A 19981-nucleotide genomic window follows, 5' to 3' on the forward strand; every position below is an offset into this window, starting at 1 on the left:
TTCCCCTTCTTTCCTCTCTTCCTTCCTTCCTTCCTTCCTTTCCTTCCTTCCTTCCTCTTCCTGCCTGCTCTTCTCTCCCCATCCCCTTCCTCCCCGTCCTCTTTCCTGCCTTCCTTCCTTCTTCTTCCTGTCTGCTCTTCCCTCCCCTTCCCCTTCCTCCCCCTCTTCCTGCCTTCCTTCCTTCCTTCCTTCCTTCCTTTTCCTGCCTGCTCTTCCTCCCCCTCTCTCCCTCCCTCCCTTCCTTCCGAACAAAGCATGCTCCTAGCCACTGTCCCATATAGGAAGTCACCCACCTGCCAATCCTACTCCTAGACGCCCATTGCCTCCTGCAACTACAGGCCACGTTTTAGACTGGGGTGAGACCCTCGGAGGCCCCCGTCCCTGCCTGGTGGCCGGGCCCGGCAAGAATTGGCGCGCAAGACATCTGGCAGGCAGCAGCCTGTGCCTCCAGCGAGCTGACCGGAATACCAACGAGGGTTCTTCGCAGCTGAATTACTGAAGATTGAGAATCCTAATGCAATGTGCTAAAACCAGCCGGCAGAGTTAGCAATCAAAGATTCCTTCTTAATGCATAATGTATTAAAGATGCAGAACGCTGAGGCTGAGCCCAAGAGAAAAAACAATTTGCACAAGGACAGCTATGGCAAATACTTACTTTAAAACAACAACAACAACAACAAAAACTTGGCATATTTCTTCTTATTAACCGTTAGGCATCCAAAACCAAGATTGCTCTACCAAGAATCCTTGAGAAGATTCCCAGAGGATCCCAGACTATTCTCAGAGTAGATTTATAGGAAGGAGGTTGCGTCTTACTCAGCCTTCAAGTGCTTTGGAGAATAGATTGAACCGTCTCCTTTGTGGCAGCCCCTCGGATATTGGAACACTGTTATCATGTCACCTTAGCCTAGTTCTTCTTTTCATCAAATGAATCCCCAATTCCTGCAACCGTTCTTCATATGTTTTAGCCTCCAGCCCCCTAATCATCTTTCTTGCTCTTCTCTGCACTCTTTCCAGAGTCTCAACATCGTTTTTATATCGTGGCGACCAAAACTGGATGGAATATTCCACGTGTGGCCTTACCAAGGCATTATATATACTAAGACTTCACGTGATCTTGATTCTCTCCCTCTGTAAATGCAGCCTGGGACTGTGTTGGCCTTTTTGGCAGCTGCAGCACATAGCTGGCTCATAATAGCAGTGATAGCAGTCTTCCAGTATTTGAGGGGCTGCCCCAAAGAAGAGGGAGTCAAGCTATTCTCCAAAGCGCCTGAAGGCCGTACAAGAAGCAACAGGTGGAAACTAATCAAGGAGAGAAGCAGCCTAGAACTAAGGAGAAACTTCCTGACAGGGAGAACAATTAACCAGTGGAACTCCTTGCCTCCAGAAGCGGTGAATGCTCCAACACTGGAAGTTTTTAAGAAGAGACTGGACAGCCATTTGTCCGAAATGGTATAGGGTTTCCTGCCTGAGCAGGGGGTTAGACTAGATGACCTCCAAGGTCCCTTCCAAATTTTATTATTATTATTATTATTATTATTATTATTATTATTATTGTTGTTGTTGTTGTTGTTATTATTATTATTGTTATTATTATTATTATTATTAGTGATTGTCCACTAGGCCTCCAAGATCCATCAACCAAAAATCCATGGTTGAATACATGACGGACGTGGAAAGGCTGTGAGCCAAATAAAGCTAATGCAATCCTTGGTTTTATAAACAGGCATAGAACCAAAATTGTGTGAAGTATTAGTACCGCTTTATAAACCCTTAGTAAGGCCACACGTGGAATACTGCATCCAGTTTTGGCCACCACGCTACAAAAAGGATGTTGAGACTTTAGGGAAAAGTGCAAAGAAGAGCAACTAAGATGATCCAAGGCCTGGAGACTAAAACATATGAAGAACGGCTGCAAGATTTGGGAATGGCCAGTCTAGAGAAAAGAAGGACTAGGGGGGACATGATAGCAGTCTTCCAATATTTGAGAGGCTGCCCCAAGGTGGAGAGGGTTAATTTATTTTCCAAAGCCCAAGAAGGCAAGACGAGAAACAACGGATGGAAACTAATGAAGGAGAGAAGCAACCTGGAATTAAGGAGAAATTTCCTAACAGTGAGGACAAATAACCAGTGGAACAACCTGCCTCCAGAAGTTGTAGGTGCTCCATCACTGGAGATTTTTAAGAAAAGACTGGACGTCCATTCGTCTGAAATGGTGTAGGGTCTCCTGTTTAAGCAGAGGTCCCTTCCAGCTGTATTCTGATTTTGAGTTTTGAAGTCTCCGTGTTAAGACAGATTGACCCACAGGAACTGGGGGTTTCTCGTAATTCCCCTGTGTGAAAGTTGGGGGTTCCTTGTCCTGCATCTTCTCACGGTGAAGGCATCCCCGTAAAATTGGGACTGGACTTGGGGGGGGGGAAGGATGAATCCGCTGCTTGACAGACTTTTCTAGTCTGCCGACTCCCCTCCTTCGCCTTTCCGACTTTGTGCTTGGGGGAGAGGGGGGGCGATGTGTGGGGGAGCCTTGCAGCTGTGTAATTAGATTCTGACATCTCCTGGGTCGGCCGGGGCAATTTGCACCTCTTCTTCTGTCGGCTGCTTCTAAATTTAGCCATCTCTGCATTAGGTAAAGATCTTGTCCTCCAGACAGCACCCTTAATTGGTTGTGATGGGTGACTTCATGGCTCAATGTTCTGGAGGCATGATTAAGGAGGGTGGCGAAGGCGGCTGGCACGAGGGAAGATGCTCCGGGCGAGGGGAGGGGGTGTAAAGGTGGAGGAGGCCGACGCCAGACAGAGGGACTCCTGTAATAAGTCTTCTCGCTAACATGACACACTGTCAGTCCCTTATGAAAGGTGCCTGCAGCTGATGAGGACGTATAAATGTTGCTGGTTAGAATCTGCCTGAAACGCATGATGATCTTGAAGACTGGGGACCTCTTAAGGACAACCAGATCCTCCTCTGTGTAATAGAAACACCCCACGTGGTGATTCTTGGATGCTGGTCTTGAATGCCACCATCCCTACCATGCCTGGTTCATTGATCAGCCCTTCACGGTAGGTCAGACCCAGAAAACAGACCCTGCAGCAAAACCAGTGGTGTAGTAAAGTAGAATGACATCTGATGCAGAAGAACATCTAGAAGGGGTTGGTTTGAGTTTCTTTGTCACACTTGATCCCAACTCAGGAACGTTTAGAGTGGTCTCTTCTCCAAGTTGCTCCTTAATGTCTTTTGGAGGTCAAAGGAAGAAGTAAGGAGGAGGAGGAGGAGGAGGAAGAGAAGAAGAAGAAAGGAAGAGGAGGAGGAGGAGGAGGAGGAGAATGAAGAATGGAGGAGGAGGAAGAGAAGGAGAAGAAAAGAGGAGGAAGAAGGAGAAGGAAAAGAAGAAGAAGATGATGAAAGAAGAAGGAGAAGAAGAAGAGGAGGAGAAGAACAATGAAGAAGGGGAAGGAGGAGGAGGGGGAAGAGAAGAAGAGGAGGAGGAGGAGAGTGAAGAAGAAGAAGAAGAAGAAGAAGAAGAAGAAGAAGAAGAAGAAGAAGAAGAAGAAGAAGAAGAAGAAGAAGAAGAAGAAGAAGAAGAAGAAGAAGAAGAAGAGGAGGAGGAGGAGGAGGAGGAGGAGGAGGAGGAGGAGGAGGAGAAGCTTCAAGGGCAGTCTATCTGATCCACAGTTGTTCGATGGAAGCATTTGGAGAGAAGCCTCCCTGCTCCATTGGTGGAAATAACGTGTGGGTGAATTTGGGGGGCAAAAATTGTGTTTGGCAGCCATTTGTGAAAAGGATGGAGAGTTTTTGAACAGAGCAACGTTACTTCATCCATCTGCCTTCTCCCCTTGGCCCAGATCCATGAACTTTCAACCCAGCGTGACCCCAACCAGCCACCAAACATTGCTGGAATTGCTTTGACTGTTTCATGAGAGGTCGAATCTATGTGAACTTTGGGAGAAAGAGTGGATGATGGAAACCACCTTCCTGAACAGGTGGAGCCCTTCAAGAATAAGCTCTGAATTTCCTTTCAGGGGGTCAGACTTGATGCCCTCCCGGACCTTCCCTTCTCCCCAATTCCCTTGAGTTTTTGTGCAGCCGTGGCAAGCTCCTCCTTCCTCTCTGCTCCTTTGGAAGCAGAAATGCCCCAAATTTGGCAAACACCGCATGGCAGGACTGCAAACCCCTCACCAGCTACGCTGTTATATTCTGCTGTATAAAGTGGCTTTGCTCCATTATTTAAATCTGCAGCTAGACTCCGGAGCGCCTGCATCTATATTTTTCTTTCCCTCTTTCTCCATTTATCTCTTCCCCGTAGTTATCTCTTTCTTTGGGACTATTTCTCTTCCCAGTTCATTTTTCTCGCCTTGGGATACAAATCTGCACGAATACAAGAAAGATGGAGAGGATCCTGCATCCCTTGGAATGAATTGTGATGTGACGAAGCCGGGAGTTCTTGAAATTGCTTCGAGGGATGCCTAAGGAGGGAACAGGGCCATCGTTTGAGCTGGAGAGGGTCTTCCAAGAAGCAATTTCCACACCAAAAGGGAAGGAGTTGTGTGCAAGATGACTTCTTAAGGGTGCCTGTCCACCCATCTTTCTCGGTCCTGACCGTCAACTGGAGGATCCAAGTTTCCTTCCCATTGCTGCAGCCTCTTGAGACTCCACCGCCGGAGCAAATGACGTCCAAGGCCCATCGCTTGTCATAAATCAGCCGGCTCTGCTAATTCCAGTGTCACGGCAGCGGTGTTCGCCAGCTGGGGCTCCCAACCCCACAGAGCTGACCTGGTTTTTAATAAAGGAAGATGGACACCCCACGGAAAGGAGAGAGAGCTGCGCATTTTCGACCGAGCACATCGGCGGAGATTTCAGGAGAGGCTTTGAATGACTTCACAAAAAGGATTTGTGGTCCTCCAGAAGTTGACAAACTACAAGTCCCATCCCTCTTGGCCAACGGCCATGCAGGCAGGGCTTCTCCCCGTGACAGTTTTTTTTAAAAATTGTTTTATTATTATTATTATTTTAAAAATTCCATTTCTACATTGAACAGTGCATTGTCTAGGTCAGGGGTAGGCAACCTTGGCTCTTTTATGACTCGTGGACTTCAACTCCCAGAATTCCTGAGCCAGCATGGGGGAACTATGGCCCCCTCATGACTCGTGGACTTCAACTCCCAGAATTCCTGAGCCGGCATGGCTCAGCTTGGAAACCTCTCCCTTTCCCCTCAGCGTGGCTGGCTCAGGAATTCTGGGAGTTGAAGTCCACCACTCATAAAAGGGCCAAGGTTGCCTACCTCTGGTCTAGGTATACAAGTATTAAAATATAATAACCATCACGTTCATAATAATCTTATCAAAGTACAATCATATACTAGGAAATAGCAATCAAAATATTAAAAATGGTATTACCCACATGAACATTAGTTATATAACAATCGAAGCATTTACTAATCCGTTATACATCGTGCTCACATAATCCACATATTCTCTCATATTCCTAACTTTGTAATCTCTGTTTTTATCAGCTAGCCATTGGTAAAATAAGTCCCGTGTCATATAAAATCCTTTTTCTTCTTTCATTTTTAATGTTAATCTATCCATCTCTGTGCATCCCATGACAGTTTTAATTGCATTAAGACATTTGTGTGTCCCACAAATCCATACCACTTGAGAAGCAGCTTTTCATAGGCTTGAAAATATGGTGAACATAATAATAATGATGGCTTATTATGGTAGCTGCCCAGAGTCGCTTTATAGGGGAGATAGGCGTCATAAAAATTTAATAAAATAATAGCAGTTTTTCTTTGGTTGATGGATTGATTTCTATAGCCGTCCAGGGTCATTTGCTGAGATGGGCATCTATAGAAGTCAAATAAATAAAGAATGCTATTATTAACTAAACTTTTACGACCTCCACCCCCCCCCCCTGTGGGTGGCTATCATAATAAGCCATCATTGGAGTTTAGGTGCATCATAAACCATTCCATCTGTCTTATTTCATCTGTTTTTCCTTGGCTGAGCTTGGAAGAAAAAGCTTTCTATTTTTCCAAACCACTTGCAAAACAAAAAAAAAATGGCTTTGTGATCACAACCACAGGGGGATGAGAGACTTTGCTGCAGGGTAGGGGAAAAAAAAATACACCACACTAGGTATTGACTTATTCTTTGCTGGGTCTGCATTTCCTAGCTCATAAAAAGCACTAGCAAAAAAAAGAAAAGAACTAAAAACTTTCCATGGGGCGAAACGTCCTACTTAAAACCCTGAAAACTTAAAACTATTCCACGTGTAATTGCTACCAAGGCGAGCATGTATTTTTAAGAGAGAACTTAAAACATTTGTGTCTTTATCACTTCAGTAATAGAGTTGGGGAGTTGGGGAATAACTTGGAAAAATAAATCTCTGTAAGTAATGGAAGAAACTGTGCACTCTCTCCAAAATGTCCATTCTGTAGCGGAAGGCCTTGGTTTTTTTTTTTTTGCTTTGGTTTTTCTGTCTTTAGAATTCTGCATTCTGCATTTCTGGCATAACCTGAAGATGACCTTCACCTCTTTTTTCAATCCATTCTCCTTTCCTTTCTCCAGATGTTCTCCAGTTTGCCAATGGGGTGATGTGCAAGGGGCAGTTTTTCCCCATTTTAGAAGGAAATCTGACAGAGGGGAACGCTAGCACTACTGTGGGTTCCCGATGCATCTCACCCACTTCACTAGGACTTTCAAGCTTCAGGAGGTCTTGGAGAAACCTCTCCAGTTGACCTCACTCCTCGGACGATGCTCCTGGTCGATCAAATGAGTAACAAATGTTCTTCCTTCTCCCACCAGCACCTCCCACATCCATCTCCGTCATTGCTGCGGACACTCCAGCTCCCTTCAGCCGCTACCAAGCCCAGAATTTTACCTTGGTTTGCCTTGTCGCTGGTGGAAAACCTGCCCCCACGGTAAGTTTGGATAAGCATGGAATAGGAGCCATCCGTGTGCTGCAGCTGCCAAAAGAGCTGGGCTGCATTAACAGAGGGACAGAATCAAGATCACGTGAAGTGTTAATACCACTTTACAAGGCCTTGGTAAGGCCACACTTGGAATACTGCATCCACTTTTGGTCACCACGATGTAAAAAAAGATTTTGAGACTCTAGAAAGAGTGCAGAGAAGAGCAACAAAGATGATCAGGGGACTGGAGGCTAAAACATATAAGGAACAGTTGCTGGAATTGGGTCTGTCTAGTTTACTGAAGAGAAGGACGAGGGGGAACATGATAGCAGCCTTCCAGTATCTCAGGGGCTGCCCCAAAGAAGGGGGAGTCAAGCTATTCTCCAAAGCGCCAGAAGGCAGGACAAGAAGCAACGGATGGAAACGAATCAAGGAGAGAAGCAGCCTAGAACGAAGGAGAAACTTCCTGACAGTCAGAACAATTAACCAGTGGAACAACCTGCCTCCAGAAGCGGTGAATACTCCAACACTGGAGGTTTTTAAGAAGAGACTGGACAGCCATTTGTCTGAAATGGTATATAGGGTTACCTGCCTGAGCAGGGGGTTGGACTAGAGGACCTCCAAGGTCCCTTCCAACTTTATTATTATTATTATTATTATTATTATTATTATTATTATTATTATTATTATTATTATTATTATTATTATTATTATTATTATTATTATTATTATTATTATTATTATTATTATTATTATTATTATTATTATTATTATTATTATTATTATTATTATTATTATTATAGAAGAAGAATCTCCACCTCTAAACCCTGTTAAGGCATCTCTCTGTCTCCTTTTCAACTTTAATCACCCCCATTGCAGCTCACGAGACTTTGAAGTAAGGACTGTTGGCCTGGTCTTCTTGAGATGGGTCTCCAGTTTTCGCTTCAGTCCCAGTTCATAAACAGGGTGGATCCAAAGCACGTCGTAAGAGAGCACATGATCCCTACAAAATCCAGTTTAAAAAAAAATAAAATCTGAACTCAAGCTAATTGGCTGAGAGAGGCCTCCAAATATTCAATCAATTAGAATGGAGCTGGGAGGGACCTTGGAGGTCTTCTAGTCCAGCCCTCTGCTTAAGCAGGAGACCCTAGATCAGGGGTCTTGAAACTTGGTCCTTTTATGACTTGTGGACTTCAACTCCCAGAATTCCTCAGCCAGGCACATTGGCTGAGGAATTCTGGGAGTTGAAGTCCACAAGACATAAAAGGACCACGTTTGAAGACCCCTGCCCTAGATCATTCCAGACAGATGGCTGTCCAGTCTCTTCTTAAAACCCTTCAGTGATGAAGCACTCACAACCTCTGGAGGCCAGCTGTTCCACTGGTTAATTGTCCTCACTGTCAAGAAGTTTCTCCTTAGTTCTAGGTTGCTTCTCTCCTTGATCAGTTTCCATCCGTTGCTTCTTGTCCTGCCTTCAGGCGCTTTGGAGAATAGCTTGACCCTCTCTTCTTTGGGGCAGCCCCCCAAATAATGGAAGACTGCTATCCTGTCCCCCCTCTAGACTAGCCAAAGACAAATCCTGCAACCGTTGTTCATGTGTTCATATGTCGCCAGGCCTTTCTGTCTCCCCTTTTTTAAAGCCCCCCCAAATTGCCCGGAGCACCCATAGAGAGTGGGCACCCCTGTCTTCCCATCTGGAGATTAAAAAAAAGGACTCCCACTTCAGTTGTCATCCACCTGGATACTGGTGGTCCTCACTTACCGACCGCAGTATGGACCATTTCACTTAACAACTTGTGTAATGTATGCCGGTTGTCGGGCGCCCAAATTTTGATCCTGCGTTGTAAGGTGGAGGAACGGTGGTTAGAATTTTTTCAGTGCCGTTGTCATTTCCGATTGGTCGCTAAACAAATAGTCGTAAGTTGAGGACTACCTTATTAAACAGGTCTTCTGCTGCAACATCCTTTTCTGCACAGCCTTGGAACAGATATTTTATCCTTTCTGGAGTTGTTGTTTTTTTCTCGTGGTTTGGTTTCCTTCCACCCACCCTCTCTCCCGTTTAAATCATGTTCCTGGTAGTGGGATATCTTTATCCAGACAGACAGGATGCTGTGAAACGGTAGGGAACGGTGGGGAAGCCTTGAGTTCCAAACATCCTGATAATAATTTCTGCTTATTAACTCAGAAGTCGGAAAGCTCTACATTTGGAGGAAAACGCGAAGAGAGGGAGGGGTGAGGAACAACGCTTTTTAGTGGCTGCTTCTGTCTCCCCACCTGGAAGAGAGAGAGAGAGAGAGAGAAAAATCCACTTATCCGCAAACATTCCCGAGGCTGTTTCATTACAGCGTGACATCAGACGCTTGAAAAGAAGTTTTAGGAAACGCGGCACAATCTTCTCTTCAGAGAAACAGTCAGAAAGACTTAAGCAGGCGTTGCGTTCCTCGCTGCTCCAGCTACACAAACACGGCCCCCTGTTGCGTCGCGCAATCTTATTTGCAATAGACATCCCCGCCGACACAGTGGGTCCCCTGGCAGAGTTGGGTGTGTGTGGGGGGGTGTGGGTGTGCCCTCTTTGGAGGAACTGGTTTCTTAACCAAATGTTTACCCTGAATTTAAACCGATCCTATATTTTCCTCCTGGTGGTCCAGACTCCACCTGATGTGGTCTTAAGCCTTTTTCATATACAGGCAGACCTGGACTTAAAACAATTCATTTGGTATAACCAGAGTGGGAAGAGACCTCAGAGGTCTTCTAGTCCAGGGGTAGGCAACCTTGGCTCTTTTATGACTTGTGGACTTCAACTCCCAGAATTCCTGAGCCAGCCATGCTGAGGGGACAGGGAGAGGTTTCCAAGCTGAGCCAGGCTGGCTCAGGAATTCTGGGAGTTGAACTTCACGAGTCATAAAGCGGCCTAGGCCTAGGCCAGAGGTAGGCAACCTCGGCTCTTTTATGACTCGTGGGCTTCAACTCCCAGAATCCCTGAGCCAGCCATTCTGAGGGGACAGGGAGAGGTTTTCAAGCTGAACCAGGCTGGCTCAGGAATTCTGGGAGTTGAAGTCCACGAGTCATGAGGGGGCCATAATTCCCCCATGCTGGCTCAGGAATTCTGGGAGTTGAAGTCCACGAGTCATGAGGGGGCCATAGTTCCCCCATGCTGGCTCAGGAATTCTGGGAGTTGGAAGTCCACAAGTCATGAGGGGGCCATAGTTCCCCCATGCTGGCTCAGGAATTCTGGGAGTCCACAAGTCATAAAAGAGCCAAGGTTGCCTACCCCTGTTCTAATCCAACCCTGTTGATTCTTATCCACCGCCAATTTGCTCTAACCGTTAGTCGTTCGGTTAGAAAGTGTTAGCTAGCCTGCAATAAGTCTGTGGTCATTTGAACAGCCTTGGTGTGCAGGATGACACGCTTGACCCTTTTCCTCAAGCTGAGCCTGGTCATCTCTGACGCCTTTCTAGACTGTGTGTAAAATCGTCAAGTAGTAAGGAAGGGCCTTTAATCTCTCAATGCCTTTCCTCCTCCAGGTTTACTTTAAGAGGGACGGAGAATTGATACACGGTATCCCTCTGACGGAGCCCCCGGTTAACGCCGCCGGGTTGCAGGACAGCCGAGCTGCCCGGAACCTCTTCCATCGGGATATGGACGACACCAAGATGCAGCAGTCTCTCTCCCTGTTGAACGTGGAGGACCGGGGTGGGAGGCTTTACACCGAGAACCCCTTCCACAGCCTCACCGCCGACCAGGGACTGTTGCTTAGCCCCACCACCGAAAACATCCCCGAGACTGTAGTGAGCCGGGAGTTCCCACGGTGGATCCAGAACGCCGACCCTACGTATTTCTTCCACCACACCCACATCCCCATCAGTGATGGCACCGTGGAGGTGCGGGCCATGCTTATGTGGACCCTTAATCCTCAGATAGACAATGACGCGCTCTTTAGTTGTGAGGTCAAGCACGATGCCCTCTCTATGCCCATGCAGTCCGAGGTGACTCTAGGTAAGAGCTCAACAGCCACTTCCTGGGTGAGGGGAGACGGGGAAGGGACCTGCAGAGATTATCAGGTCTACCCCAAATCTTCTGAATATCTGGGGATTGGTTCTCTGCATCTTTCCATGGCTGTTTCATAGGTGGCTTTAGAAAGAACTCAAGAAGATCCAGCAGACAATTTTGGAGAGAGGGATATTTTTCTCAAGGGGCATCAGGGGTCACCTCTCTTCCCCTAAACCAGGGATGTCCAACCTTGGGAACTTTAAGACACTCCTGACCTAGAGTTTTGGACTTAAAAGTTGCCAAGGTTGGACACTCCTGACCTAGCTCTTTGTGGGCCTCTGGGAGTTGAAGTCCACAAGTCTTAAGGTTGGACACTCCCGACCTAGACCTTTGTGGGTCTTTTGGGAATTGAAGTCCACAAGTCTTAAGGTTGGACACTTCTAACCTAGACCTTTGTGGGCCTCTGGGAATTGAGGTCCACAAGTCTTAAGGTTGGACCCTCCTAATCTATGTGGGCCTCTGGGAGTTGAGGTCCACAAGTCTTAAGGTTGGACACTCCTGACCTAGCTCTTTGGGGACCTCTGGGAGTTGAAGTCCACAAGTCTTGAAATTGCCAAGTTGTACATTCTTGACCTAGACCTCTGTGGCCTCTGGGAGTTGAAGTCCAAAAGTCTTAAGGTTGGACACTCCTAATCTAGATCTTTGTGGACCTCTGGGAGTTGAAGTCCAGAAGTCTTGAAATTGTCAAGTTGTACATTCTTGACCTAGATCTTTGTGGGCCTCTGGGAGTTGAGGTCCACAAGTTGTAAGTTTGGACACTCCTAACCTAGACCTTTGTGGGCCTCTGGGAGTTGAAGTCCACAAGTCTTAAGGTTGGACCCTCCTAATCTATGTGGGCCTCTGGGAGTTGAGGTCCACAAGTCTTAAGGTTGGACACTCCTGACCTAGCTCTTTGGGGACCTCTGGGAGTTGAAGTCCACAAGTTTTGAAATTGCCAAGTTGTACATTCTTGACCTAGACCTCTGTGGGCCTGTGGGAGTTGAAGTCCACAAGTCTTAAGGTTGGACACTCCTAATCTAGATCTTTGTGGACCTCTGGGAGTTGAGGTCCACAAGTCTTAAGGTTGGACACTCCTAATCTAGATCTTTGTGGACCTCTGGGAGTTGAGGTCCACAAGTCTTAAGGTTGGACACTCCTGACCTGATCCAACTGCTTGGTCCAACTGCTATCTTGGGCCTCTTTTTCTTAGCATGAGCTAGGAGAAGATTACCTGCTGTTCTGTACGGAACTATTCCTGAGAAGGTCGTCCTGATCAAACCAACAGGCTGGCCTTTCCAAGGAAAGGAACGAATGCCTCCCACCAGGAATGGAAGCCCCCAACCCTTCATCCCTCCTCCCTTCTCTCTCCCTTTGCCTCTCTTCCTGTTCCAGAGATGATTACAGCCTGCGTTTTGTCCCTGCCTGCTCGCCCTTTCATTAAATTTAATGGGCTCCTGGTGCCATTCACAGGAACAAGAAGAAGATATTCTGATATCTCTTCCCAACCAAGATCTTTTTTAAACAAAAAACAAAAAAAACCGCACTCTTCATTTCCTACATATTTATTCTCCTCTTCATTTTGTTCTACCTTCCTGGCTGGCTCATTAATTGAGGACCCCTTTTTAAAGGCGGTCGCGAAAGCCGCCGGATTTCTCTCGCCTTTTATTCTTGCTCTCGTGGCGAGAACCCTCCAGGCTAATGAACTTTGGCAGGCACGAAATCCGAGCAGTAAAAGAAACGGATGAAGCATCCTTTCCTGCTGTCCTTCCTCTCTGCCATCCATCCAGGAACCAACGGGAGGAATGAATCCGGACAGGTCTCCTTAATTTGCTAGCCCCCGAGTCGAAAGAAGCAGCCGGTGGCTTTAGCATCCTGCCTTCCACATCCTTTTTCTCCCCCCCCCTCACCACTGGAAAGCAGCAGCAGCGTTCGAACACGTCACCTTCAAAGGGATTTGAGTGTCAGTTCAGGACACGGAGATTTGACTGGGTTGGTTCAGAAGTCTATCTCTGGCTGCCAAAGCCTGGTGGCGGCTTTGCCCAGCCAGATGGGGAGGGGAGGATGGGATGGATGGATGGCACCATTCGCCCCGTTGCAATCCGTTTTGAGTAGCGTTTACACCGGGAGGGGCTAAGCTCCACCATTCATCAGCCTTGCTGTCTTTTTCAGAGTTCTCTCTCTCTCTCTCTCTCTCTCTCTCTGTCTGTCTCTGTCTCTCTCTTCTCTGTCTGTCTGTCTGTCTGTCTCTCTCTCTCTCTCTGTCTCTTCTCTGTGTCTCTGTCTGTCTGTCTGTCTGTCTGTCTGTCTGTCTCTCTCTCTCTCTCTCTCTCTCTCTCTCTCTCTCGTGCGCGCACTAGGAAAGGGGGCAAAATCTCCATCAGAAGAGCCCTTAATCACTTTGGAGAAGTGATTAAACATCCTTTTCTTGATCCAGCTCCTATCTTAGCCCTCCTTTCTCTTCACCCCGGCTAGGAGAAGATTACCTGATGTTCTTTAAGGCGCTAATCCCGGGAAGGGTGTCCTGATCAAACGCTTCATTGAGTTGCGTCTTTCTAAGGGCTTCTCTGTCTCTGTCAAGCCCAGCATTTACATATTAAAGACAAAATACCTTTTATGTTAATCTCCCCGTGGAAAAAAAACTGCCTTTGGCTGAGGGAGACATACATCTTACACATCCAGAATAATAGGGCTTGGTCAAAATGACGGTTGGCTTGGAAGGAAGAAATCCAAGACTCTCTTTCACTAGGTTTTTTTTGGGAATCGACTGCTTCTCTGCTCGTGGATCCCTGCCAGCCTCGGAGAGGAATCCATCTTGACTCCGTTCAGTTGAATTGATTCTGGTGGAGGATTCAGATCATCAAGCAGGATTGGGGGTTTTATTTTTTTTTAAAAAAAAGTCCACCAGTGTTGAAACCAGACATGGTCTGGTCCAGAATTGATCCGAATTCATCTAAGTACATTTTAGACCCTTTTAGTCAACAAGTAAGCTTGACTCAGTTCGATAATCCTGGAGCAAAACTGCAAACAAATTGCCACGCTCCTAGTGGTGTTGAACCAGTGGTGTTTTTTTTTTTTAAGCTTTCCACCAAACACAGATGTTTTTTTTCCCCCAGAGTTGGAGGATGCTGTGCCTCGTGCTGAAAAAGCTCCTTTTCCCCTCTGCAAGTTCCAGATTTTTCTTAGTCCTCTGTTTCGCTTTGTAAAAATTCCAGCCCTCCTCAAATTACTTTTTCAGTTCGGATGCATTTCAGTTCGGATGCATTGATCTGTTCCTCTGCAAGTAAATTCCTGGGGGAATGGAAAAGAAATGTAGAAATGACAAGGTACTCCTAACCAGACATTTTATTCCTGTGCTGCTGATAGAAGAAAACCTCAAAGGATTCAAGGTTTTGGCCGCTGCAGTGTAGGCACTCTTGGTTTCAAATGCTCTTCCCCCTTCATTGGTCTCCAAAACATAAGGACTCGCTTTTTAGTAGAGGGATAGTAAATTAAAGGTGGTTGGTAAAAATGAAGTGGGGCTATGGCATTTTCTCAGTAAGTATTCTGGAACTTACCCATTTTCTACTGGGTAGAATGGCAGTTAAGTAATCCAATTCCTTGCTCTTTGGGAGGAAGATGTGGGAATCCGGGTTGAGGGAAACGGGCTGAATCCACCAAGTAGCCTGGAAGGAATGCTGCGTTTGCCTTAATCCTGCTCTGAAGCCTTTGATCAGAGATGTTTTCTTTTACAATCAGGATTAATGAACGGTTGGCAACCTCTCTTAAGTTCTACCTCGGTGTGACGGGCACTCAAGGGACCTGGTGTTTCAGCACCGTGGAGAGCTCCAGTGAAGCCTGGTGTTGACTCAGGGACAGTCCTGCAGATTCTTCCTGCTGGGAAAGGCGTCTCCCAAGCAACTCCCATTCTGCCAACTCGTCAGATTCGGTGCTTTTGGTTTTTTTTTTGTGCCAAGATCTGAGACCCATCACCACACCATTCTTCAAACTAAGGACCTTTTTGGATAGAGCTCTGTTCCCAGAAATACAAGTCGGGAAGCACCAACTTCATTCTTGGTAGGTGTCTATAGAGATTCTCAGTCATCCAGGTGATGGTTGTCCCAAAGATGCTTTTTTTTCACAAGGCAACTGGACTTCCTTGTTTTTCCTTTGAAGACGTTTCGCTTCTCATCCAAGAAACGTCTTCAGCCCTGACTGGATGGTGGGGAATGGAAGGATTTATACTCCTTGCAGAGTCATTTGCATTCTTTTAGAGGGTCGTTGAGGCCACTTGGAGGTTTATCTGTGTCCTCAGGGTCACCTGAGTGGTGCAAATGACGCACATTCACCTGAGCACACATTTGCACTATTCAGGTGACCCTGAGGACACGGGTAAACCTCCAGGTGGCCTCAACGACTCTCTAAAAGAAGGCAAATGACCAGCTGTCTGCAAGGAGTATAAATCCTGGTCATTTGTCTTCTTTTAGAGAGTCCTTCAGGTCATTTGGAGGTTTACCACAGGGTCACCTGTGGTGCAAATGGGTGTGGAGCTTTCTTGGAACTGCTGAAAGGACTGCGTGGTAGACTGGACTTCCTTGTTTTCCCTTTGAAGACTTTTGGCTTCTCCTCCAAGAAGCTTCTTCAGCTCTGACTGGATGGTGGAGAATGGAAGGATTTATACTCCTTGCAGAGAGTTGGTCATTTGCCTTCTTTTGGAGAGTCGTTGAGGCCACCTGGAGGATTATCTTGTGTCCTCAGGGTGTCATGGGCCATCTATGTCGAAGAGGTCGTCTGTGTCAAAGTTGAACAGCCCTCTCTCAACAGAGGGGGAGGGATACGACAACAGGTGGCCTCAATGACTCTGGAAGGAGCGTAAATCTTTCCCTTCCCCACCATCCAATCAGAGCTGAAGAAGCTTCTTGGATGAGAAGCGAAAGGTCTTCAAAGGAAAAACAAGGAAGTCCACTTGCCTCGTGAAAAAGCATCTTTGGGCCATTCTTGGTAGGTGAGCCTCTACATCAGTCAGGTGAAGGACTTTACTCACCTGGCCAAAAAAGATGAACTTTCTTTGAACTGGTTGTGAAGAACCTCATTCTGTAGCTCTTCAGATCCCAAAAGGATCCAGCCTCTTCAGGCGACGAATTAGAAGGTCTAGCATGTTCAACCATGAATGGCAGCTGTTAGAGAATATTGAGGTTTCATTCTCACTTGCAGCCTTTCCTGAGATCCTTCATTGACCACTGTTGGACCAGAAGGCTTTGCCATTTTTATCCCAGAATTCTTCTGGCTTGAAGTCCACCCATCCCCGAATCTGGAAGCAAACCAAGCTACAATTTTGATCGTAATGTTAAGCCACCTCAACGTTTCTTAGGATGGAGAGGTCCACTCTTAAACTCCCAAGACATCCAAGCATGGACATCTGGAAGTTGCAGTCCAGCCTCTCGGAAGGCAAAGAATTAAAAGAATTCCGGTTTCTTGTTATGGATACCGTTGCCTTTTCTCTGTGTGGGTCTCTTCAAAGGAACAGAGGAGATGCTGCTGATCTCTCAAAAATAATAAAATCAAGCTTTTTTAAGGATGTTTTTTTTCCTCTCTTCTCCATTCCATTTGATCACACGGTGCCCGTTTCAGTGGTTAGCGTTGTTCCAAGCCAAGAGGACAACAGCTGAGGAGGGAATATGTTATCGGTACCAGGAGAGAAATTGCTAAATTTTGTGGCAAAGTGTCTTATCCCATCTACCTTCAGATTGCAAGTCAGTTGTGCTAGGATTTAACAGGAGGAGGAGGAGGAGGAGGAGGAAGAAGGAAGAAGAAGAAGGAAGAAGAAGAAGAAGAAAAAGAAGAGGAGGAGGAGGAGTAGGAGTTGGAAGGGACCTTAGAGGTCTTCTAGTACTATTCCAGTCAAATGGCTGTCCAATCTCTTCTTAAAAACCTCCAGCGATGGAGCACCTACAACTTCTGGAGGCAAGCCGTTCCACTGATTAATGGTTCTCGGTCAGGAAATTTCTCCTTCGTTGGTCCTCTCCTTGATCAGTTTCCATCCGTTGCTTCTTGTTCTGGCTTCAGGTGCTTTGGAGGGTAGGCTGATCCCCTCTTAAAGGAAACCATGTTGAAAAGAAGGGTTCCTACAACGCCCAGATCCAGAGAGCCCCCAATCCATTTAATATAGTTAACGGGGTGTGTGAATCGTGGTGGCGCAGCGGTTAGAAGGCAGTACTGCAGGCTAACTCACACTGCTCATGCCAGGAGTTCGATTCTGAACGCTCAAGGTTGACTCAGCCTTCCATCCTGGAAAAAGAAAGCCTCAATCTCTCTGCAGACAGTTGGAGAAAAAATGGGTGGGGTCCTGCCTTCTCCCCTGGCATTATTGCCTGCGTCTCTGCCGAAGACTTTTTAAGGTGTCCTTTTAAATGACATTTAACATTCGTTTTTGCTTTGATATCTCTAAAAGCGGTTTCACGTCTTGGATCCAGTCTGGATTTTTCGGACGGACGGCTGACTTTTGAGCAAAAAAGACTCTCTGAAGTTGCTCTATTCCTTGAGACAAGCATTGCTGAGCTGCTGAAGCTGTCGGCAGGCTGGGAAACCGTGACCAACCGAGCTGGCATTTTTGTTTTCCAGTCCTTGCCTCCCTCCCCAAAAGCGATCCCACGGAGCCGAGGGCTGCGTTCACACCGCTTACCAACCAGCAGATGCCCTCACCCCCAAAAGGCTAAGATTAGAACCATTGGAACCATGGTTAACTAATGATAGTTAATCCTTAATAGGCTGCAGGAATTTACCTTTGTTGGTTTGTATATTACAGGTAAACACTGGTCACTTAGTGACCGAACTTACCATGTCCACCTGTGCCCCCCCCCCAGTGTCATGTGGCTGCATTTTGGCACTCAGCAAATATATATTTGCATTTAAAGTTTCCAGCAAAAAATGCCCGTAATGAACAAGTTAATGACCATGCCGTCTGCTTTATGACCGCTATGTTTGTTTAACAACTGCTGCAAAATGGGGAAGATCATGTGATAACCTGCTTCACAACTGCCGTGATCAGAATGCAGGCTCAATTACAGTCATCAGTCGAGGGGAACCTGTATTCAGCATTGTGTAAATCCAGTAATCAGGTTGAGTAGAGTAGAGTAGAGTAGAGTAGAGTAGAGTAGAATAGAATAGAATAGAATAGAATAGAATAGAATAGAATAAAGAGAGATGGAATAGAACAGAACAGAATAACAGAGTTGGAAGGGACCTTGGAGGTCTTCTAGTCCAACCCCCTGCTCAGGAAGGAAACCTAATACCATTTCAGACAAATGGCTGTCCAGTCTCTTCTTAAAAACTTCCCATGTTGGAGCATTCACCCCTTCTGGAGGCAGGTTGTTCCACTGGTTAATTGTTCTCACTGTCAGGAAGTTTCTCCTTAGTTCTAGGTTGCTTCTCTCCTTGGTTAGTTTCCATCCGTTGCTTCTTGTCCTGCCTTCAGGCGCTTTGGAGAAGAGCTTGACTCCCTCTTCTTTGGGGCAGCCCCTGAGATACTGGAACACTGCTATCCTGTCCCCCCTGGTCCTTCTCTTCATTAGACTAGACATCCCCAATTCCTGCAACCGTTCTTCATATGTTTTAGCCTCCAGTCCCCTGATCATCTTTGTTGCTCTTCTCTGTACTCTTTCTAGAGTCTCAACCTCTTTTTTACACCGTGGTGACCAAAATTGGATGCCGTATTCCAAGTGTGGCCTTACCAAGGCCTTGTAAAGTGGTATTAGCACTTCACGTGATCTTGATTCTCTCCCTCTGTTAATGCAGCCCAGCACTGTGTTGGCTTTTTGGGCAGCTGCAACACACGGCTGGCTCATATCTAAGTGATTGTCCACTAGGACTCCGTGATCCCTCTCACAGTTACTACTATTGAGCAAGGTACCCCCTGTACTATACCTGTACATTTGGTTGTCAATATTTGCAGGGATGGTGGAAAAAATGGGGAGGGGGAGATAAGTGGGACCCCAGGAGAACACGACGGTCTAACCCATTTCCTTTTCCTGCAGTGGCTCCAAAGGGCCCCAAAATTATGATGACCCCCACAAGAGCCCGCGTTGGAGACACGGTCCGTATCCTGGTCCAAGGATTTCAGGTGTGTATGACACTCATCATCCCCCCTCCTCCCACTTCCCAAAATCCATCCCCCCTGCCCCAACTCAAAGACCTCCTTTGCTTGTTAGGCCCATTTTGATGTTCATCTTCTAGGTCAGTTCTGGGAATAATTGAATAGGCTTTTTTTTTTAAAAAATGACTAAGACAGACAATTGTGTACCGAAGAAGACCAGCCAGCTGTGAAAGAAACACCCGCATTAATTTGCTTGCTGTGACTAACTGGTCTTGCAAACACCGAGGGGTGTTTGTTTGTGTGTATGTCGTGGCAGCTAAAAATCAGATAAATTGATAGTCCTAGAAGCTTTCTTAGCTTCCCTTTTTTTTTCTGCCAGGTGTGTGAGAGACTTGAAAACTAACACACTGGGTGGCTGCTGCAGAGAGGGAGGGAAGGTGTGTATGTGTAGTTCTTCATGTGGCTCATCCCCTGTGGATTTGCTCTGCGACCCCAAGCATCTGGTGTAAAGTTGGCAAGCTTTGGATGGGTAGATGGATGGATGCTCTTGTGGATGGTCCTCAACCAGATGTTGTAGGAACACATTCCAAGCCAAAGAGGCCAGTTCTCCATCAGTGTAGTGCACAGCTCACGTTCAGGCACCAAGTGTGACATCCTGGGTCTTTCTAGTGAAGGGGAAAGCGATTTATTCTCACACCTGGCCCTGAGGTGGGCCTCCAGGGGGTGAACAGAGAGATGAAAACTCAGCAGAGGTGGAGAAGGACTATTGCTTAGAGCGTCAACAATTCATCTCTGCTTCAAAGACTTAGAACAGGGGTCTTCAAACGTGGCCCTTTGATGACTGGTGGACTTCAACTCCCAGAATTCCTCAGCCAGGCACGCATGCCTGGCTGAGGAATTCTGGGAGTTGAAGTCCACAAGTCATAGAAGGGCCAAGTTTGAAGACCCCTGGCTTAGAAAGTGGAGAGCCGAGATGG

The 19981-nt window shown here is 46.6% G+C and overlaps 1 protein-coding gene across 1 annotated transcript in view; it reads left to right on the forward strand.

Moving 5' to 3' along the window:
• Window positions 1-19031, forward strand: part of LOC107299815 (immunoglobulin superfamily member 21-like) — a gene marked incomplete at its 3' end in the record, with an annotated part of 28808 nt that extends 9777 nt beyond the window's left edge. The window contains exons 3-5 of the mRNA XM_015829153.1: window positions 6801-6916; window positions 10432-10903; window positions 18946-19031. Of these exons, the coding sequence (XP_015684639.1) occupies window positions 6801-6916; window positions 10432-10903; window positions 18946-19031 (674 nt within the window). The remainder of the gene's footprint in view (window positions 1-6800; window positions 6917-10431; window positions 10904-18945) is intronic.
• Window positions 19032-19981: the final 950 nt, after the last annotated feature.

This window comes from Protobothrops mucrosquamatus, unplaced genomic scaffold (genome assembly GCF_001527695.2).
Source record: "Protobothrops mucrosquamatus isolate PMUCROS unplaced genomic scaffold, P.Mucros_1.0 scaffold5533, whole genome shotgun sequence".
Lineage (NCBI taxonomy): Eukaryota > Metazoa > Chordata > Lepidosauria > Squamata > Viperidae > Protobothrops > Protobothrops mucrosquamatus.